The sequence below is a fragment of the Schistocerca piceifrons genome, chromosome X (assembly GCF_021461385.2).
Source record: "Schistocerca piceifrons isolate TAMUIC-IGC-003096 chromosome X, iqSchPice1.1, whole genome shotgun sequence".
Taxonomy (NCBI): Eukaryota; Metazoa; Arthropoda; class Insecta; order Orthoptera; family Acrididae; genus Schistocerca; species Schistocerca piceifrons.
The window spans coordinates 71,541,492-71,561,901 of record NC_060149.1 but is presented as its reverse complement, the minus strand read 5'-3'; the positions used below and the strand labels follow the sequence as shown (position 1 = coordinate 71,561,901).

Genomic DNA, 20,410 nt, shown 5'->3' with positions numbered 1-20,410 from the left:
ATCAGTGTGGGATCCGTACCAGATCGGGGTGACGGAGGAGATAGAGAAGATCCAAAGAAGATCAGTGCGTTTCGTCACAGGGTTATTTGGTAACCGTGATAGCGTTACAGAGATGTTTAGCAAACTCAAGTGGCAGACTCTGCAAGAGAGGCGCTCTGCATCGCTGTGTAGCTTGCTCACTAGGTTTCAAGAGGGTGCGTTTCTGGATGAGGTATTGAATATATTGCTTCTCCCTACTTATACCTCCCGACGAGATCACGAATGTAAAGTTAGAGAGATTCGAGTGCGCACAGAGGCTTTCAGACAGTCGTTCTTCCCGCGAACCATACACGACTGGTGTTGAAAAGGGAGGTAATGACAGTGGCACGTAAAGTGCCCTCCGCGACACACCGTTGGGTGGCTTGCGGAGTATAAATGTAGATGTAGATTTAATGTTTTGGGGCTTTTTTTAACTGCTGTGGAAAATATCAATAAATTTTTGTAAGTAATATTATGCCAGTGTTTTTTTTTTTTTTTTTTTTTTTTTTTTTTATTCTTTTCTGAATTCTTTAGCAGATCTTCCATCTCTAATAAGATCATCTTCCATGTGATATTACCTCCATATTAAATGCAAAAAGGATGGGGTGAAAGAGAAAGCTGCACAGACTAGGCTTAGAGATACTGGTTGTACACTGAGGTGACAACAATCATGGGATAGCAATATGCACATATACAGATGGCAGTAGTGTCGTGTACATGGGGCATTGGCAGAGCTGTCATTTGTACTCAGGTTATTCATGTGGAAAGGTTTCTGATGTGATTATGATGGCACATCAGGAATTAACAGACTTTGAATGCAGAATGGTAGTTGGAGCTAGACACATGAGACATTCCATTTTGGAAATTATTTGGAATTCAGTATTCTGAGATCCACAGTGTCAAGAGTGTGGCCAAGAATACCAAATTTCAGGCATCACCTCTTACCACGGGCAATACAGTGGCTGATGGCCTTCACTTAACAACAGAGAGTGATGACGTTTGTGTAGAGTTGTCAGTGCTAACAGACAAAAATGCTGAATGTAATAACCATGGAAATTAGTGAGAGACGTATGACAAACTTACCCATTAGAACAGTGCACCAAAATTTGGCATTAGTAGGGTTTTGGAGCAGACGACTCATGTGAGTGTTTTCGCTAACAGTATGACATCACTTGCAGCACCTGTGGTCAGTAATGCTACACAAAGGAGTACATGCATGAAGTCTATGGCACAGCAGACACTAGTGTTCAGTGGTGAAGATAGTCACAGCCAACAACTCAGATAATCTTAGTAATCTTGATTTTCTTTATTCAGCATCCATAAAATATGAAAGCATCAACAATTGCCAAGTCCACTGAGAAGTAAAAATTCTGATGCCACGTCTCGTAGGAATGCTGACCAATAACAGTGTTCTTATAGTTGGTCAAAGTTATAAATGTCTTACATGGTCTTATTGTATCTGGCAATAGCAAGCAGAAGGCTCATCATTGGTTTAGCTCCATCATTATTTTTTTTCTAGACACTGTTGTGGTGTCCTTAGGGTTGTCCAGTGTTATGAGAATGCTGAAACTGAAGTTGCGTTGCCCGCAGCTTACATTTCTGTTTCATCATTTGAGGAAGCACCACATATCCAGGTCTCACAGTGACAATAGAAGGGATTCATTTTTTTTGTAGCACTTTCATTAGATGTGCTGTGGTGAAAAAATGATGAAATGCTACCGCACTATTTGTGTGCTGCAAATATCAAATGAGGAGGAGAATAACTTGTTCTCCTACAAGTATGTTAAATGTTGAGTTCAGATTAATACATCGTCTGCAACAAGCTCTGAAAAATTACACCAGATGTCAGGTGACACTAGAAATGGTAAGGTGGGTCATTGGGAACAAAGTAAAACTAGGAGTTGGTCGGAGTATAGTTCCCACTGACTAAGCAAGGATTAACACATCTGAAATGCACATCACTGAAGTGGCATGAGCTAGAAAGATTTGCACCAGATTAAGGGTCACACAAAATAATAATTAAAGTTGTACATAGTATGTTGTCTGCTCACTTTTCTGCCATACAAGATTTAATGACTTTAGCTGCAACAGTATACAGAATTATCCAGGACAAGGATAAAAAAATAACCATACACATTTCTGTAATTAAAAGGCTCACCTATCAAAACAGCAAAATTGCACGTAACTTGTAGAATGATAACAGATTATAAGAACACAAACACTTAATAGTAACATCCTTGATATGCCTTTGCATGAATCAGGCAATAAAATCATTGGAAGTGATCAATACTATTGATGATTGAGCACTTTTCACATGATGCTACGTCACATTCACTGAGGTGACAAAAGCCATGAGATACCTCCTAATATTGTGTCCGACCTCCTTTTGCCCAGTATAGTGCAGCAACTCAATGTGGCATGGACCCAACATGTCATTGGAAGTCCCATGCAGAAATATTGAACCATGCTGCCTGTATAGCTGTCCATAATTGCAAAAGTGTTGCCGGTGCAGGATTTTGTCATGAGCTGACCTCTCTATTATGTCTCATAAATGTTTGATGGGATTCATGTCAGGCAATCTGGGTGGCCAAATCATTTGCTCAAATTTTCCAGTGTGTTCTTGTTAGCTGGGAACATGGTGTAATGCTATTCTTGAAGATTCCATTGTTATTTGGGAACATGAAGTCCATGAACGGTTGCAAAGGATCTCCAATTAGCCAAACATAACCATTTCCAGTCAATGATTGGTTCAGTTGGACCACAGGATCCAGTCCCTTCCATGTAATCACTGCTTACACCATTATGGAGCCATCACCAGCTTGCACAGTGCCTTGTTGACAACTTCGATCTATGGCTTCATGGGATCTGCACCACACTTGAACCCTGCCATCAGCTCGTACTAACTGAAATCAGAACTCGTCTGAACAGGTCACAGTTTTTCAGTCATCTAGAGTCCAACTGATATTATTGGTCTGCATTCCTACAAGATGTGGCATCAGAATTTTTACTTCTGAGGGGATTTGGTAATTTTTGATGCTTTCATATTTTATGAATGCTGAATAAAGAACATCAAGATTACTAAGATCACCTGAGTTGTTGGCTGTGACTTGCAAGACGATTGATTGGTAGCTTTTCATCTCAAAAACAGAAAGGGTGACCACTAAGGCTCGTGTCAAAAACTAAAACAGTACCAGAGAATGCATGACTTGTCCAGTTAGTAATCACATGTCCATCTCAGAACAAACATATAGACATTGTCAGTTGGGTTCAATAGAGACAAGAGACAAGGTATGTGCTATTACTCTAATGTTCCACTTGATATTGCAGCATATTTACGTAAATTTCATTGAATTTTTTGTTGTAGAGTTGGTTTTCATCTGAAAAAAGAGGAAATAAAAATTTAGAAAATGAATGAACGAATGGCATTTAATGCAAAATTTTTAATATTCTTGTGTTGCTGGAAAAAGTTGGTCCATGGAAGAGTTAAGCTAAATGAAAATGATTATGGTAATTTTATATACAGTGTAGTATAATGACTGTAATGTGATGATGACGCTAGACACAGAAGTGGCTGGGACTATATATTGGCAAATATCTTATGCCTCTCAAATAATCCTAAGGGAGCCAGAAAGCTTTGGTTCCCCACTTGATGAATGAATAATCATCTACAGTGACACATGTACAGTACAGTTTTAAACACTCTGGAGCTTTTCTATGTTTCTTTCTAAACAACTTTCTCTTCATGAGTGAAGAGTGCCAATGTGTTAATGTCACAATAAATTTCAGGTTTAAAATATATCTTCAAAGCTACAAATATAGTCTGTTAACAAAAATTACAATGTGTGTGGATTCTTGTTCTAACAATTCAAGATTTAACTGTAGTTTATTGTGATGATGATATGAAATCAATACTCATGTGGCAGTAAATTCATCAGTTCATGTGTCCATTGAGCATACTAAAGCATGTTTTTTATTTGCAGGTTTACCTCATTTTGCAACTGGTTATGTACGCAACTGGGGCAGAGACACTTTCATTGCACTAAGAGGTCTATTCATCCTAACAGGCAGATACCAAGATGCAAGGTAACTAATGAGAATCATTGTAAACTCTTTTTTCAGTTGATATCATTTAGCTATTCATTCACGCAAATTAGTAATTATTTTCTGTTATAGAAGACAGGACATCGTCTATTAATAATGAAGAGAACTCTGTGACCAGTTGCTCTTTCTTTGCAATGTTACTAGGATAAAAACCGTTCTGGTGACATTATCCATATTCAGTAGCTCAGAGTGCAAATTTACATGCATAATAGCTGCATGAAATACCAAGCAATAACTTGGAGTACCATGTCCTTGTGCTGTTGTTATAAAAGTTTTATCCCAAGGGAACAGAGTCACTCCACTCCAAATTTCCACAATACATATAATATGTCTGTTTACTTTTGGAAATTTGTACCTTAGTCTTCCAAAGGTGAGCACCTCATGTAAAACTGATTTTACTCAACACTGTCTAAAAGAAAACTTTGTGGTGTCAGATTAGGACACACACAAATTTTGTAGATGACTGTAGTGTTCCACAATAGTAACACTGTAAAATAACATGCAACATGTGCTTCAAGTGATATTCCTGTGGTGGCTAATTAATTATTGTGGTAAAAAATCTATCTACATTTCCTAAAATATACAGGATTTGAGAAATGAGAAATGCTAACTGGCTATTGTTTGAAATGAAATGCAGACATTGTAAGATTTCAAAGGAGTTCCTGATTATAAAATTAAATATCTCAAAAACTAAGATCAATAAATAAGTGCAATGAATGGTATGTTTATTGTGAAAGCTGCAAGAATCTTATACAGAAGTTATACAGAGGTCCAGAGCCACCAGGACATACCCGTACAAGCTGTGTGGTGGGGGCCAGACTTTTCAAACCACATTCTAACAGTGGTTGATAATGAAGAATGTTATGTAGGCTCCACCTGTTTCACAGATGAGGCACACTTCCACCTAAATAAAATTGTGAATAGATAAAACTGTCAATTTTGGGGTTCCAAAAATCCTCATTTGTGTGAAATGAAACCACTTATTCTCCCAAGTTTACTTTTTGGGCTATGGTATGCTGTGGAGGCATTATTGGTACTTTTTTCATGCAATTAACTATCACGAGTGAACATTACATTGCAATTTTGGTGCAATTTGTCACCACACAGTTAGCGTTTGAGGATCAGACAGGCACTGAGTGGTTCATGCAAATCGGGCGAGACCCCACTGCACCAAACAGTTGTTTCACTTTCTTGGTGAATACTTCAGGAGTAGAGTCATTTTGTTGGTGTATTGCAAATTTACTGGTGCAGGGATGGATTGGCCTCCGTATTTGCCCGATCTGACTCCTTGTGATTAGATTTGTAGAGAACATTGAAAGACACTGGAACCATCCCACCATGCTGGACAGGCTGGAATCAGCAATCTATGTGACATCTGACTCCATTTCCACTGACACTACAGGATGTGATGGCAAATTTCATTGTTTGTGTGTGCCACCTCTGTACTGCTAGTGGCGGACATTTTGAAAATATTGTGATGTGATTGCAAAATATGCTTCCAGAGGATGAGATTAATTGTGCACACCGATACTCTGTGAGCTGCACAGTGTAAAATGCCATTTGTTAGCACGTTTTTGGACTATTTTGAAACTTCTGTATAAAATTCGTACAGCTTTCACAACAAACATACTGTCTGTTGCACTATATTGATTGGAGTCTTCAAGACACTTAATTTTGAAATCTGGGGCTCCTTCACACTGGACACCATATAAAACACACACACACACACACACACACACACACACACACACACACACACACACACACACACAAACCTGCACATGTGTGTGTGCATGTAAAGCTACTCTTGTCTCCTGACAGAACCACCTGATTGCAGCAGGAGCCAGCATCATGAGAGAGAGATAGAGAGAGAGAGAGAGAGAGAGAGAGAGAGAGAGAGAGAGAGAGAGAAGCTCTAGCCATTGACTTTGCCTAAAACCTAAACATTTTTCCATTTTTAGTAAATATTGCTTTGTTACTAGGCATTGTCTCTAGTTTGTGAGCTGTGATCCATCCTCTTTATATTATGTAAAGTACTACTTATAAAATCTTAATAACATTAAATAACTATTTGAAATAAATAATATGTGGGGTGTAAATACTATAGTAGTATCCTAACTGTTACAGTTGTGGATAATTTGAATAATTTCATGAAAATGCTTTTTTCTTGCTCTCTGTTAGGTATCACATTCTTGCTTATGCTGCTTGCTTACGCCATGGACTTATACCTAATCTCTTAGATGGAGGAAGCAAGGCTCGTTTCAATTGTCGTGATGCAGTATGGTGGTGGCTGCATTGCATTCATAGTTATGTTAATGAAGCTCCAGATGGACATAACATTCTTAAAGACAAAGTGTCAAGACTTTTCCCAACAGATGATTCTCCAGCACTCCCTGCTGGTCAAGTTGTAAGTTATAGTTGTATTTATTTCTTCATTTGTCCTCTCTCCCGTCCACTTCTTATTAAAATTATTTTTGCTCTTCTTTCGGTCTCAGCTGTACAACCTGAATATCTGAAACCAGGACCTGTGTTGTTTCTTTGGATTTGTAATTTCTGCTAGACTGTGATATTCCTTACATGTGGACATAGCATATATATATATGATTATATATATGTGTGTGTGTGTGTGTGTGTGTGTGTGTGTGTGTGTGTGTGTGTGTGTGTGTGTGTGTGTGTGCGTGCGCATGTTCAGAAATTTCTTATTCTAGGTTTTCATAAAGTGACAGCAGGGACTGAAACTCACTAATAGGACTCCTTTGACCCAGATAGTGTTTACATATGGTCTGGAAATCTTTAGGAAGCATAGAACCTCAGCAGTGTTCCACATGGAATGTGTTCCACCTTCACAGAGCTATAAAAAGATATCTTCAAAGCTTATGTGCTTCCTTATACAAGTGCAGCAGGTGATGATTTCATGTTAAATGTTGACAGTGCTCAACCACACAAAGCTTGTTTTCAATGGGAAACAATTAAGGTCACAGAGTGGCCAGTTCAACTTGCAATTTGAATCCTCCAGATGCTCTCAAGAGGCCTGTGTTTACTAACTGTCCTCTTCCCCACCCCTGACCATTGCTGCGCCAAACAGCATATTTGTAAGAAGAATGATATTCATTTCTTATGAAGCAGTCACACTCAATATTAACAGGACTTGTGTTCTGGAAAAAAACTTATATTTCCATTTTGTACATCACAAACATGATCTAAGCTCAAACATAAAGTCTATATCAGGAATTGTTTCATATTTTATTTGTATCACATCATATTTTCTACACTTTGCATAAGTTTCATCTCCTTTGACATACAACTTGTTATGTTCCCTTGATATGTACAAATACTACATGCAGACATTATAATGCATGTAACTGTAATTGCATCCTCAGAATGCTAAAGCCACTTCTTAACAACAGTGTTCCTATTAGCTACATGCTTTGCTGTAAGCAGTGTAGCGCATAACAATAATGGCATAATATTTACAGTGTGCACTACATAGAGTATTGATTCAGCATTTAAAAAGTTATAAATAAATAGGATAATTCATTGAAGTGTTTCTTAAATTTATAAATGTCTTATACAAATCAATTGCAATGTTCTCGTTTATAATAATAGAGTACACTTCAATTATTTGTCCAGTTTTTGTAGAACATTTTTAAACTCAGTGTATCAGTACTGTATCACAACAAAATTGTAATACACACTCCAAATATTATGCCATTGTCATTACATACTACACTGCTTATAGCAAAGTGTATAACAAGTAGGAATACTGTTGAAACTTTCCTGGAAGATTAAAACTGTGTGTCAAACTGGGAGTCAGACCTGGGGCTTTTGCCTTATGTGGGCAAATGCTCTAGTAAATGAGCTATACAAGCATGACTAATGACCATAATTATCTCTTATGCTGCCTTCCAAACTTCACAGAATTAAGTTGAGGTACTGGAAAAAATGAAGCTGTGCGTGCAGGTCATGAGTAGGGCATAGGTAGATTTGTCAATAAGAGCAGTTGCCCACAAAACAAATAAGTCCCAGGTTCAAGTTCAGGTCCAGCACATAGCTTTAATCTGTCAGGAAAGTTTCAAAATCAGCACACACTCTGCTGCAGAACAAGAATTTATTCAGGAAGAACATTGTTGATAAAAAGGTGGCACTAAAATTCTGAAGAAGCAGACAATTGCAGGTTTATGCCTGGCAATAACTGTACATAGTATTTGTGCAAATCAAGGAGGAATCACGAGTTGTATGTCAAATGAGATAAAACTTACTCAAAGTATAGAACACATCGTGTGGCATGAATAAAATGTGAAACGATTCCTGATATAGATTTTATGTTTGAGATTACAACATACTTGTATTGTACAAAATGGACATGACAATTTTTTGTAGCACAAGTCATGTTAATATTGAGTGTGATTGCTTCATTAAAAGTGAATATCATGCTTGTTAAAAATATGCTAATTTAGCATGGAAAGGGTCTGGAGTGGGGAAGAGAACAGTCAATACCAACAAATCTCTTGAGATTATCTTGAGGATCAAGCTGCAGATTGTAATGGCCACTCTTTGCTTTCCACTGAAAACAAGAACTGTGTTTATAAACACTGTAACATATTACTATGAAACCATCACCTGCTCTTCTTGTAGAGTGTGTCCAAAAGTCTGGGTACCTAGGGAATTCTGAAAATAATAATAAACCACATTTTAGTAACTTTAACATTAATCAGTAATAGCTTCAACATGATCTGTGTGCTTTTCAATGCATAATTTGATGCACTTTTCAATATTAAGGTTAAATGGATGGAACAGGTCTGAATTTCTGTCAATTGTATCACACTAACTGGGAATGCATTCTGTCAGGTGGTTTAAATTTGTAATCTTCATCGAGTAAAGTTTCTCTTTCAGCATTCCTCAGAAAAAGAAATCAAGTGGAGAAATGAGGGGAATGAGGGGACCACTCCACATGACCTCTTGTCCCAATCCAGTGAGGAAAATTGCCATTCAACCAATCTCTAACAGCTGCAGCAAAATGGGCAGGGGCCCCATCCTGCTGAAGCTGGTCTTTGAACTCCCTCACCCAAACACTCAATTTGAGGCATCAGTTTTGTGTCTCAACATGTTCAGATAAGTCTCACCCAGTATATATTCATCAAAGAAGAAAGGTCCTAGCACATGAGCTTTCCATAAACTACACCACACCATCACATTTTGGCAGCCCTGCTGTTTAGATGGACTCGTCCAATGTGGATTGCCTTGAGACCAGTATCAAAGATTTTGTCTGTTCACTTTACTACTGACATAAAACACAGTTTCATCACTGAACACCACACAGTCTTTAGTAAAATTGATATTTTCATCCAATTTATCTACAGGCCATTGACACATCTGCATGCATTAATTGAGGTCATCTTCATTTAAGTGGTGCAATATCCATAACTTGTACAGATGAAACCTCTCCTCTGCCAAGATTCTGTGGTGGTTGACCTTTGAACACCCAATTCCGTGGATATCCAACATGGTGATTTCCTTTGGCTAGCATAAACCTTGGCCAAGACAGCCTCTTTTGAAGTCTTTGGTAGTCCGAAACAAGGTTTGTCCAACACACAGCGTGTTTCTTTAAACTTGGTGATTAATTTCCTGATGGCAGTAAAACAAATAGGTTGATGATGAGGGTGTCAGAGGTTAAATTCTTCTGCAATCTTGCAATATGCCCATCCTTCTCATCCACTTAAAGAGTACCATTATTAGAAATCCTTGTGCACCCAGACTTTGTGGACACCCTGTATGAACATGTACAAAATCGACAAAGATGTCTTTTCATAGATCCATGTAGTCACAGTTACATATGGAACAACACAGAGCTGGAAATTCCTGGCAGATTAAAACTGCATGTCAGATGAGAACTTAGGATTTTTGTTGTTCATGGACAAGTGTTCTTCTGACTGAGCTACGAGTCATGACTTATGAAGATTTACTTCCAACAGTACCTATCTCCGACCTTACAAACAAAGTTTTAATCTGCCAGGAAGTTTCATATCAGTGCACACTCCACTGCAGAGTGAAAAATTCATTCTTGAAACATCCTTCCCCATCTCCACACTGCCCTTTCTTCCAGGAGTGGCTAGTCCTGCAAATTTCATGGGAGAACTTCTGTGAAGTTTGGAAGGTAGGAGAATATGTACTGGTAGAGTTAAAAAGGATGAGTTGTGAGTCATGCTTGAGTAGTTCAGTAGTTCAGTCAGTTGAGCACTTGCCCATGAAAGACAAAGGTCCTGAGTTTGAGTCACAGTCCTGCACAAAGTTTTAATCTGCCATGAAGTTCCATATCAATGCACACTCTGCTGCAGAGTGAAAAATTCATTCTGGAAACACAGAGGTCCATGTGGTTTTCTAAAGAGATCACTCCACAAACGAATATTGCCCGGTCCAAAGTATTCCTGTTAATGAGTTTCAGCCTCTGTTGTCACTCTGCAAGCTATACCCTGTAATATATCAATTTATGTGTTGACTTAAAGTCTCTTGTACATATTGACACTCCAGCAGTTAGTGTTCACTCCTCCAGCGATTGGTAAACAGTACTCTTGTAGCTGATTATCTTGTGCATGTGTGACCTATGTAGAGCACTTATGCTGTATTCAGCAAGATTGGCAGTAGATGGGATTTGATTTTGGTCTTATTGCTACAAGTGCTTAATGGCAAATACTGGCTGTTCTTGAATGTCTTCTTTAATGTCATTTCTGTTATTTTCCATTAAAATACAAATTAAATCTTCAGAGCCATCTTCTCATTGAGTACATTCAGTATATAAGTAATTAGTGATCAGATCACAGTTTATTGGAAGTTAATCACCTTCTTGTCACGTAAGCAGCCATATTTCTTCATTCGTTAAACCCCCGCAGTCTTTATAAAGGAATTTCATACTGTTTACACTGCTCTCACTTTCTACAATATCACCAGTTTGAATCTGCAAAATTTTAAATTAATTTCAAAATATGAACCCATCACTAACATTTTGTTTTGTTTTGCTTTCAATAATTCTAGTATCCAATACTTTACTTGTTCAATCTTTTATTCTAATTGCATGCTTCTCCCTATAATTAGTATATCAAAACCATTTCAAGCTTTGATACCTACCTACATTTGTGAGGATGGTTGTTCAGATCCCTATTTGGCAATCCAGATTTAGGTTTTCCATGATTTTGCTAAACCTCATAAGGCAACTGCCAGGACAATTCCTTTATAAAAGACTTGGATGATTTCCTTTCCCAGTTCAAACCTATGAACTATCCCTAATTGCTTTTTCACCAACAGGTCATCTCAAACTGGCAATATAAAAGTATTAAAATAAGGAACTACTGAAAAATAACTTGCTTTTTCCTTATTTTTAGGATCAGCCTCTCCATGATGTCATGCAAGAGGCACTAAGTGTTCATTTCCAAGGCCTTTGCTTCCGAGAGCGTAATGCTGGTCGAAGTATTGATGCACATATGACTGACAAAGGCTTCAACAATCAAATAGGTGTACATCCAGAAACAGGTATGCTATTGAAGGAAACAGCCCATTTCTTTTATAACAGACTAACATATTCAATACTCAAGACCAAATATCTTTTAACTGAACTTCTGCTAATATACGTATTTATGTTTTTATTGGGTACTTTGCTGTTATCTTAAACTCACTGAACAAAGTAGTAGTCACCTGACTGTAAAAGAGCACACTGGTCATTTTGGAGCACTGTAGATAATGGTGAACTGGCACCTGGTGGTCATGTGACTGTCCACCACTGACATAAGTCATGGCATTGAAGTGGTGTGTATCTGCCAGTCCATTCTATGGAATCAGCACAGTAAGACTGGTTGACATGTAGATGTGACATAATGGCTAACATGTTTACATGTTTGGACATGTCCATGACCACACCATGACTGTTTCCCAATTAGTTGGTATGTCAATGAAGGCTGTTCATCATGTCTACAATAAATGGTGTACCACTTGTGGCCATGTAGCATGGCATAAGAACAATGATTATAAAGAGAACATAACTGACAGGGATCAGAGGCAAGTGGTGCACCTCGTTAATGACTAGAATTGCTACTATAAGTGAATGCAAGCCCATGTCAACCAGTTTCCAAGTGAACATTATGAAACAAACTGCCTGTAATAGACATGGATTCTGACACATGCAAAAGTCTACTGCTCACAGCAGCGCGTAAACCTGCAAGCCTTCAGTGGGCCAAATGACACAGAAACTAGACAGTAGCTGGCTGGAGGCATGTAGTGCGGTCCAGTGAGTTGCAATTTTGGCTCTTTTCAAATGAAGCAAGGCATCAAGTACATCAATAGCTCACCCACAGTGGGTGAAGGTGGTTTTATGATGTTTGGGTTTCTTTTTTCATACAATGACTTGGACACATTTATTCATGCTACCATGAACATGAACCAGGATGTTTACTTCAGTGCTTTCAGTGAACTTTTATTCTATATCTTCATGATTAGTATGCTGTGGATATGCCTGTCTTCTAACATGACAACAGCTGTGTTCATAGGTATACACACATATGTTACTGTTTTGACAAACACTCAGCACACTGTCGTGCCTTGACTGGCCTACCTTAATCCTATAGAAAATGACTGGGACTATTTGTATCAGCAAGTGAAACCTAGCAATTGAAAACCACACAATTTGGTAGCTCTCTGGGATCTAACTTTCAATGAGTGGCTTCAGATGGATATGGCACATCTGAAGAAACTTGTGGACATTCTTACTTGCCAGATTAATGCCGTTATCAAGGCTAGACTTAATGTTACTGGTATTAGCATGACATATCTTTGGTGTGATTAATTTATTGTGTGTTGGGTTATGTTTCTCTGTTGATGTATTCTGTGTCTGCATGGCATCAATTGATTTACAAATCCTCATTATAAATAACTACATAATGTGCAATTGACATATTTATCAAATTATTAATCTCTAGTTCAGCTTTCACAGAAAGGATTATTGTTATTCACTACATGTGGCATAATTTTTTCTGCCACTGCAATCATAAGTGGTCAACACACAAAAATCTGCACACACCAAAGGCAGCATGAATCACGTTGAATATGACCACTATATTAATGATTTTGCATGTATATATGACAACAATTCTGTTACTTGTCCAACATTTTATAAAATTGTTGATTCTTGCTTAAGTCCTCTAGTTGACTACGGAAAAGTGTCTGCGGTTTACTTGCTGCTGAAAAATATATCTCAAAGAAATGACAAGCTCATGCAAATGTTTAAAGCATGGTAAACCTCTGCGTTGACAAATAGTAATAAAATATAATGGCCTTCAGTAAATACATGCACGACATCTTGTTGAAAAATGGACTTAATTACAAGTTTCTTGTGTTGACCATTTTCACAGCAGCTGTATTTAAATTACAGTAGTTAATAAAATAACATAAAATAAAAACACGTTTTGGTTGCTGCACATTAAGTTTTTTTATTTATCTTGTGCACCTGGATGTGTTTTGCCTTAGTTACATGGCATCTTCATTAGGTGTCAGATCAATATCTAATTCATTATTTTTAAGTCAAATAGTTTTACCTCAGGTGGAGAACTAGTTGAAAGTTTGCCATTTTCCTTTTGGTCACTGTCTTCAGCATGTAGCACTTTAACTGCCATTTTCTGTGTGCGTTACATTTCTCCACGCTCTTGTACCCTGGCATTAGGGTAACAAGGAAGGTGACAATGTGGTTGAGGCACTGGACTCACCTTCAGGAGGATTAGAGTTCACATTGCAATATGGACATCTGCAAAGTTTTCTGTCATTTCCCTACATCACATAAGGCAAATTTCAAGATGGGTCCTTTGGAAATGACAGGAACAATTACCTTCCCATCCTTTCTCCACCACGCATTGATAACATTGCATCAGTGGGCTGTGAAGCCCAATCATGTATCAGCTTGTGAAGTGTGACTGAAAATATGCTTGCAGTTGTTATGTTTATGTAATCTGATAATTGTTTTACAGGTTTTGTCTTTGGAGGAAACTCATACAACTGTGGGACATGGATGGACAAAATGGGTTCCAGTGATAAGGCTGGCAACAGGGGGAAACCAGCAACCCCACGTGATGGAAGTGCTGTAGAAATTGTAGCACTGTGTAAATCAACCTTAAGGTGGCTTGCAAGTCTTCATGAACAGGGACGTTTCCCATACAGCAGTGTACAACGGAGTAGCAAGAATGGTATGGTTTAACTATTTTTTTCTATGTTATAATTACTGTAAGAAACATCTGAAACACAAATAATGACTAAAGAGCCATAACATGAAGATTATCCAGTCAGTAGTTTCTGTAGCCACATTTGGCAGCTACTGTTCACAATGGCATGGATCTACAAGTCCTTGTTGTAAGTACAAAGACAGATGGAAACAGATATCCACATAAAGATATGCATTTCTTTTGGAGAATCTCTGAGATGACACTCTGCATCGGTTTGACACACTTGATATTTGGCAGACTTTGAGACCAGAAAGTCAATTGTAATGTATCATTTTGAACTCCTGAAAGCAACAGAAAAGGTCTTGACTTTGGGGATTGGACCATTGTCTTGCTGAGAAATGCAATTTTCTGTGGAAAAGATATCAACCATGCAGTTATATAAATGTTCAACAATAATATTGGTGAAATCCTTTATTTTGCTGTCTTGATTGCATTGAAATGCAATAATGGGCCACTTTTTATATTCAAATTTTTATTTACATGTGATCAAGACTGTAAAATAAAAGTTTTCATTATTGAAAGATCACTACAGTCTCACAACAATATTATGTCATCATTTATTGAATAATAATTGTATAGTCCACAGCTTCACCAAAGAACTGAGGGCAGTTTAAGTGAACGTTCCGCATATCATTGTACAGCAACCACATGCATCATTTAAGCCATATTTCAAGGAAGCATTCAGCCAGAAGACCGCATTCGTGACCTACCAAATAGCATGTATGATCCATCTGACAATGCAATACATTGCCGTTGTTCCAACACCTTTTATTATTTTGACTCACCATTTCACTTGTCTGTTGTAGCTGAACATCAATGTTTTAGCAGGTCTACTATGGTTTTTCCAGTTTGTTTTCATTAATAGGCACATCTAAGAACTTAAAATTTTCTACCCTGTTTATTCTTTTGTGCTGGTATATTAAATTAATAGGAGGTGAGATGTTATTGACAGTACAAAACTGGATGAACAGCATTGTTTCAAAGTTTGAAACAGCCTATTTGTGCAAAACCATTCAGTAACTTTCACAAAATTTACTACTTTCTCAGTTGATGCTTCTTTGTTTAGATTCACAGTAATGCTTGTATCATCTGGAAACAGGACTAATTCTTCCTCCTGATTAAAATTAAATTGCACATAGTTAACATAAAGCTAGAACACTAGTGGGTCAAGATCTAACTGTGCAGATGATGTGACTTCCCTCTTTCTGTTACTCAAACAACCTAAAGTAACTTGTTGCATTCTGTTTCTTAAATAACAACTAAACCAGGGATTTACTGAACTACATATTCCATAAAAAGTTAACTTCTCTAATAGAATATTATGACTGATAGAATCAAATGCCTTTGATAAGTCACAGAAGATCCCAGTTGGTGATGTTTTACCATTCAAACATTTTATCATGTGGTCAGTAAATGTTTAAACTGCTGACTCAATAGAAGGGCCCTTTTGGAACACAAACTGTAACTGGCTAAGTATCCCAGTACTACACGGGTGGGTGACACCTCTGGAGTACTTTACATTTTTAAAACCTTAAGATACTTATATAAGGAGTGACACTTGCAATAGTTACTGATGTCTGTGGAGTTGCTTTTTTTATAGAGAGGCATAACAATGACATATTTCAATCTTTCTGGGGAAACCCTGAGTTAATGATGTTTTATGTCTGTGATTAAGAACATTACATATTAGAGGGCTACAACTTTTTAATGTCTTATTGGCCATATTATCTTCTCCATATGAACTTTTTCTTTTTAAAGTCATGATTTTCTTCCTTATTTCAGATGATGATGTAAGATTAATTTTTATTTCACCAAATGTCCTCTGTATTGCTTCTTCAGTGTACTGTTTTGCTTTCCCTTCTGAACTATTCACATCAGTTTCCTCATCTGCTACACGTGAAATAGTGTCATCTTGAATGGCTTCTTTCCCTATCTGAAACAAGGTGCAAAAATATTCAGTCAGATCTTGATAAGATTTCAAAGTGATTCAAAGATTGGTAACGTGCCAAAATGTTCAAAAATGTAAAATTTACATGTTACAATACAAAAAAACATAGTATCCTATGACTATAATATCAACAATTCACAGTTACAATTAGTCAATTCATATAAATACCTGGGTGTAACACTTTGTATGAATATGAAAGGGAACAATCACAAAGGCTCAGCTGTAGGTAAAGTAGGAGGCAGACTTCAGTTTATAGGTAGAATGTTAGGGAAATGCAACCAGTTTGCTAAAGAAATTGCTTACAAATAACTCTTCTGACCCATCCTAGAATATTGCTCAAGTTTGCGAGACCCATACCAAATAGGGCTATCAGGGGATACTGAATGTATAGAGAGGAGGACAGTAAAAATAGCCACAAGTTTGTTTGAACCATGGGAGAATGTCAAAGAAATGCTGAGGAAACTGAACTGGCAGACTCTTGAAGACAGATGTAAACTGTCCTGGGAATTTTACTTACAAAGTTTCAAGAACCAGCTTTAAATAATGACTTAAGGCATATACTACAGCCATCCATGTATCACTCTCATAGGGATGTTAAGACAAGATTAGATTAATTAGAACCATTCTTGCCACACTTCACATGTAAATGGATTTGGAAAACTGGTACCCTCTGCCATGCACTTCACAGTGGTTTGCAGAATATAGATGTAGATATTCCATGGTTATTGATATAAATTAATGCCACAGCATGTGAACATTTGCTGAACCTCATCCCAATTAGTGTGCCACACGTTTCCTTTATTGAAAAAATGCACCTGAGACATTACTTAGTCTATACCTTTTATAGCAGAGGTTTGATCAAAATATTTGGTTTATCAATGTATGTAAAGCAAAATGTGCTTCCAGATGTTTTCACCATAATTTTGTCTTTTCCATCGCATGTATTTCAGTTCAAGGTGTAAGTGCTGAAATGTTCTATGCCATAACATTCAGTTTTAAACTTCTCATGCGTAGCTCTTAAATAGTTTATTTCTCTTAGTTTGCTACAAATCCATCTGTAGCATGGCCTTTCCCTTTTCCTATCAAATCTTGCATGCTGCTGCACAGACTTTTTACATATTTGTTTATTCATTTATTTTAATTGCTTCCTTTAGACCTACTATCTCTGTTTGTATAATAGTTCATATATTTAACATTTTTTGAATTTTTTACATGTTTTAATTGATTACAAAGTTGTTTGTCAGCATAAAAATAATAATAATAATAATAATAATAATAATAATAATAATAATAATCATAATAATAGTAATGGTTAAGAAATGATGTATGAGACATTTTCTTTCCTACACTTCATTTGTCCTTATACTGTGTTACAAAAGTTTAATGTGGCTCACTGTGTTTTCTACCTACAGCTACTTTTTTATTCTTCTCTTTTATTGATACTCAAATGTGTCAGTACACTGGTGATCATGCAGGAGTTTCATTCAGGAGGAGTGGGTTTCAAATACTTGTTCAGCCATACTTATTTAGATTTCTCAGTTACTTTAAATCACTTCAGATGAACATCAGGATGGTTCCTTAAAAAAGGCTAGGGTTGATTTTCCTAATACTGATATTGAAGGGACATTAAATTTTAAATTCTTCTTTGTGTGGCCATATTGTCTGTAGTTGCTTTACAATTCCTGAGGATATTTTTGTTCTGTCATTACATATATAAGAAAATGAGTGTTTTTCTCACCAGATGTGTCTCACTTTATTGATTTAAAGCATCATCAGTGGTCTGTAATTAAAGATATTTACAATTTGATTTGTTTTCTAGATAGAAAAAACAGTTTGTTAATAAACTGTATGTTTTTACTTATGGTAGTTTGTGCTCGGTTTTTGGCTACATCAGGAAATGCTGTCCATTAGCACATTTTTTGTTCCTTTATTTGTTAAGCACTGATAATAGTGGTCTAATTTTATGCTGTTTTGCAGAACTGTGTGTAAAATTAGACCACAATTATCAGTGCCTAATGAAGAAAGAAACCAAAAATGTACTGACAGGTGGCATTCCCTGATGTAGCTGAAAAACCAAGCATAAATTACCATAAGTAAAAGTCAACAATTTGTTAATCTATAAAATTAATCAAATTGTAAATATCTTCAATTACAGACTGCTGATGATGCTTTATTTCAATAAAGCAAAACATGTCTTCTGAGAAAAACACAGTTTCTTGTAGCTATAACGACTGAACAAAAATACCCTCAGGAATTAAATTCTAACTTTGCAAAGAGGGAGCTTGTTTGTATCCCATTTCACTGCTGCTTCCTGTTCCATTCACATATGGAGTGTGGGAACAATGACTTCTTAAATACCGATGTGTATGCTTTAATTTGTCTTTACAGTCCCTACAGGAGTTATACATTGGAGGCTATAGTATATTACTTGCCTTATTGAGGTTCTTGAAATTTTTTAAGTAGGCTTTCTTGGGATAGTTTACATACATCTTCAAGAGCCTGCAAGCTCTTTTTACTCAGCATATCTGTGGCACTCTCTCAGGAGTTAAACAAACTTGTGACAATTCTTGCTGCTCTTTTTCACATATTGTCAACAAGCCGTGTTACTGGATCCCACACAATTGAGTAGTATTATAGGATAGGTGGGATGAGCATTTTGTAAGCAATATCATTTGCAGACTGACAGGATTTTTACAGTATCCTATCAGTGAACTGATTCCTGCCACTTGCTTTACCTGTCATTAACTCTGTGTGATGGTTCCAGTTCATGTCACCATAAATTGTTGCAGCAGAGTAGCATGAGTTGAATGATAACAGTTGTTACACAATGTTGTTGTCATAGGATACTATGTTTAAGATTGTGGAAAGCCCAGAATATTTAAAGAAAATTGCCAATGTATGTACCATTTTGAAACCTTATCAAGATCTGACTGGATATCTGTGCAACTTTTTTGAGGTATGATAACTGCATCATCTGTGAAAAGACTGAGGCTACACAAATTCCTGGGGTGTACCTGGAATTACTTCTACATCTGTAATGACTCTCCACCCAAGATAATGTACTGCATCCTCCCTACCAAAAATGCCTCGATCTTGCCACAGTCTCATTTGATGCCCCATACAGTTGTAGTTTTGTTAATAAGCACTTTAGTTGGACTGATACAAATTATTTTCAGAAAGTAAGTATTGCATCCACCTGAGTGCCTTGATCCACAACTTTCAGAATGTCATGTGAGAAAATTGCACGTTGGGTTTTGCATGACAAATGTTTTGGAATCCACACTGGTTGGTACGGAGGAGGCCATTCTGCGTGGGATACCTTATTACATTTGAGCTCTTTGTTCTAATATTCTACAATAGATAAATGTAAAAGATATAGGTGGCAGTTTTGTGTATCACTTCTTTTACTCTTCTTGTAGATTCATGTGTCTTATGCTTTCCTCCAGCAACTGTGAACAGCTTTTTGTTCAAGAGATCTATGGTACACATCATGGTTAAGAGAGGGGCCAACTCAGTTGCAAATTCTGTATAGACTCTAGCAGGGATTCCATCAGACCATGAGCCCTTGTCCAAATCACTTCACCTGTGCTGCTTTGACTATTTAATTAAATCCTTTTTTTGGTCAGTTTTTTCTCATAATATTTGAAATTCTCATAGTGATTCTACATTATGCATGATTTTCACAACTTCAGACTGCATTTTCCCACTGTTCCTAAGCTTTATCTATCAAAGTATAACATACACACCATAAGAAAATTGTTTCACATTATGAAATGTCTTTGTATGAAAAGGCTTTGTAATCACATTACAGCAAATAATAATAAATATTCTGTACAGGTACTCTAGTTACATGGACATACAAACAATGGGAAGAAAAAATTGCAACAAATTTTGAAAAATGTTTTTACATTGATGTTGAATTATCTCCTAATGAGCCACGCCCGGATTTGGTGCATCGCCGTGGTATATATAAAGATACATATAAAGCAAGTCAGCCTTGGGCAGATTATCAGCTGCGTTGCAACTTCCCTATTGCCATGGTGGTTGTAAGTATCAGTGAAAGTTTTTATTTTTATCTTTCTATTTT

General features: G+C 36.9%; 1 protein-coding gene across 3 annotated transcripts in view; it reads left to right on the top strand.

The window, feature by feature from the left end:
• Window positions 1-20,410, top strand: part of LOC124723211 (glycogen debranching enzyme) — a 211,486-nt gene that overhangs the window by 178,438 nt on the left and 12,638 nt on the right. For all 3 annotated transcript variants that reach the window (XM_047248399.1, XM_047248398.1, XM_047248400.1), the window contains exons 20-24: window positions 3,999-4,101; window positions 6,301-6,526; window positions 11,496-11,643; window positions 14,124-14,339; window positions 20,161-20,369. In XM_047248399.1, coding sequence (XP_047104355.1) covers window positions 3,999-4,101; window positions 6,301-6,526; window positions 11,496-11,643; window positions 14,124-14,339; window positions 20,161-20,369 — 902 coding nt within the window. The remainder of the gene's footprint in view (window positions 1-3,998; window positions 4,102-6,300; window positions 6,527-11,495; window positions 11,644-14,123; window positions 14,340-20,160; window positions 20,370-20,410) is intronic.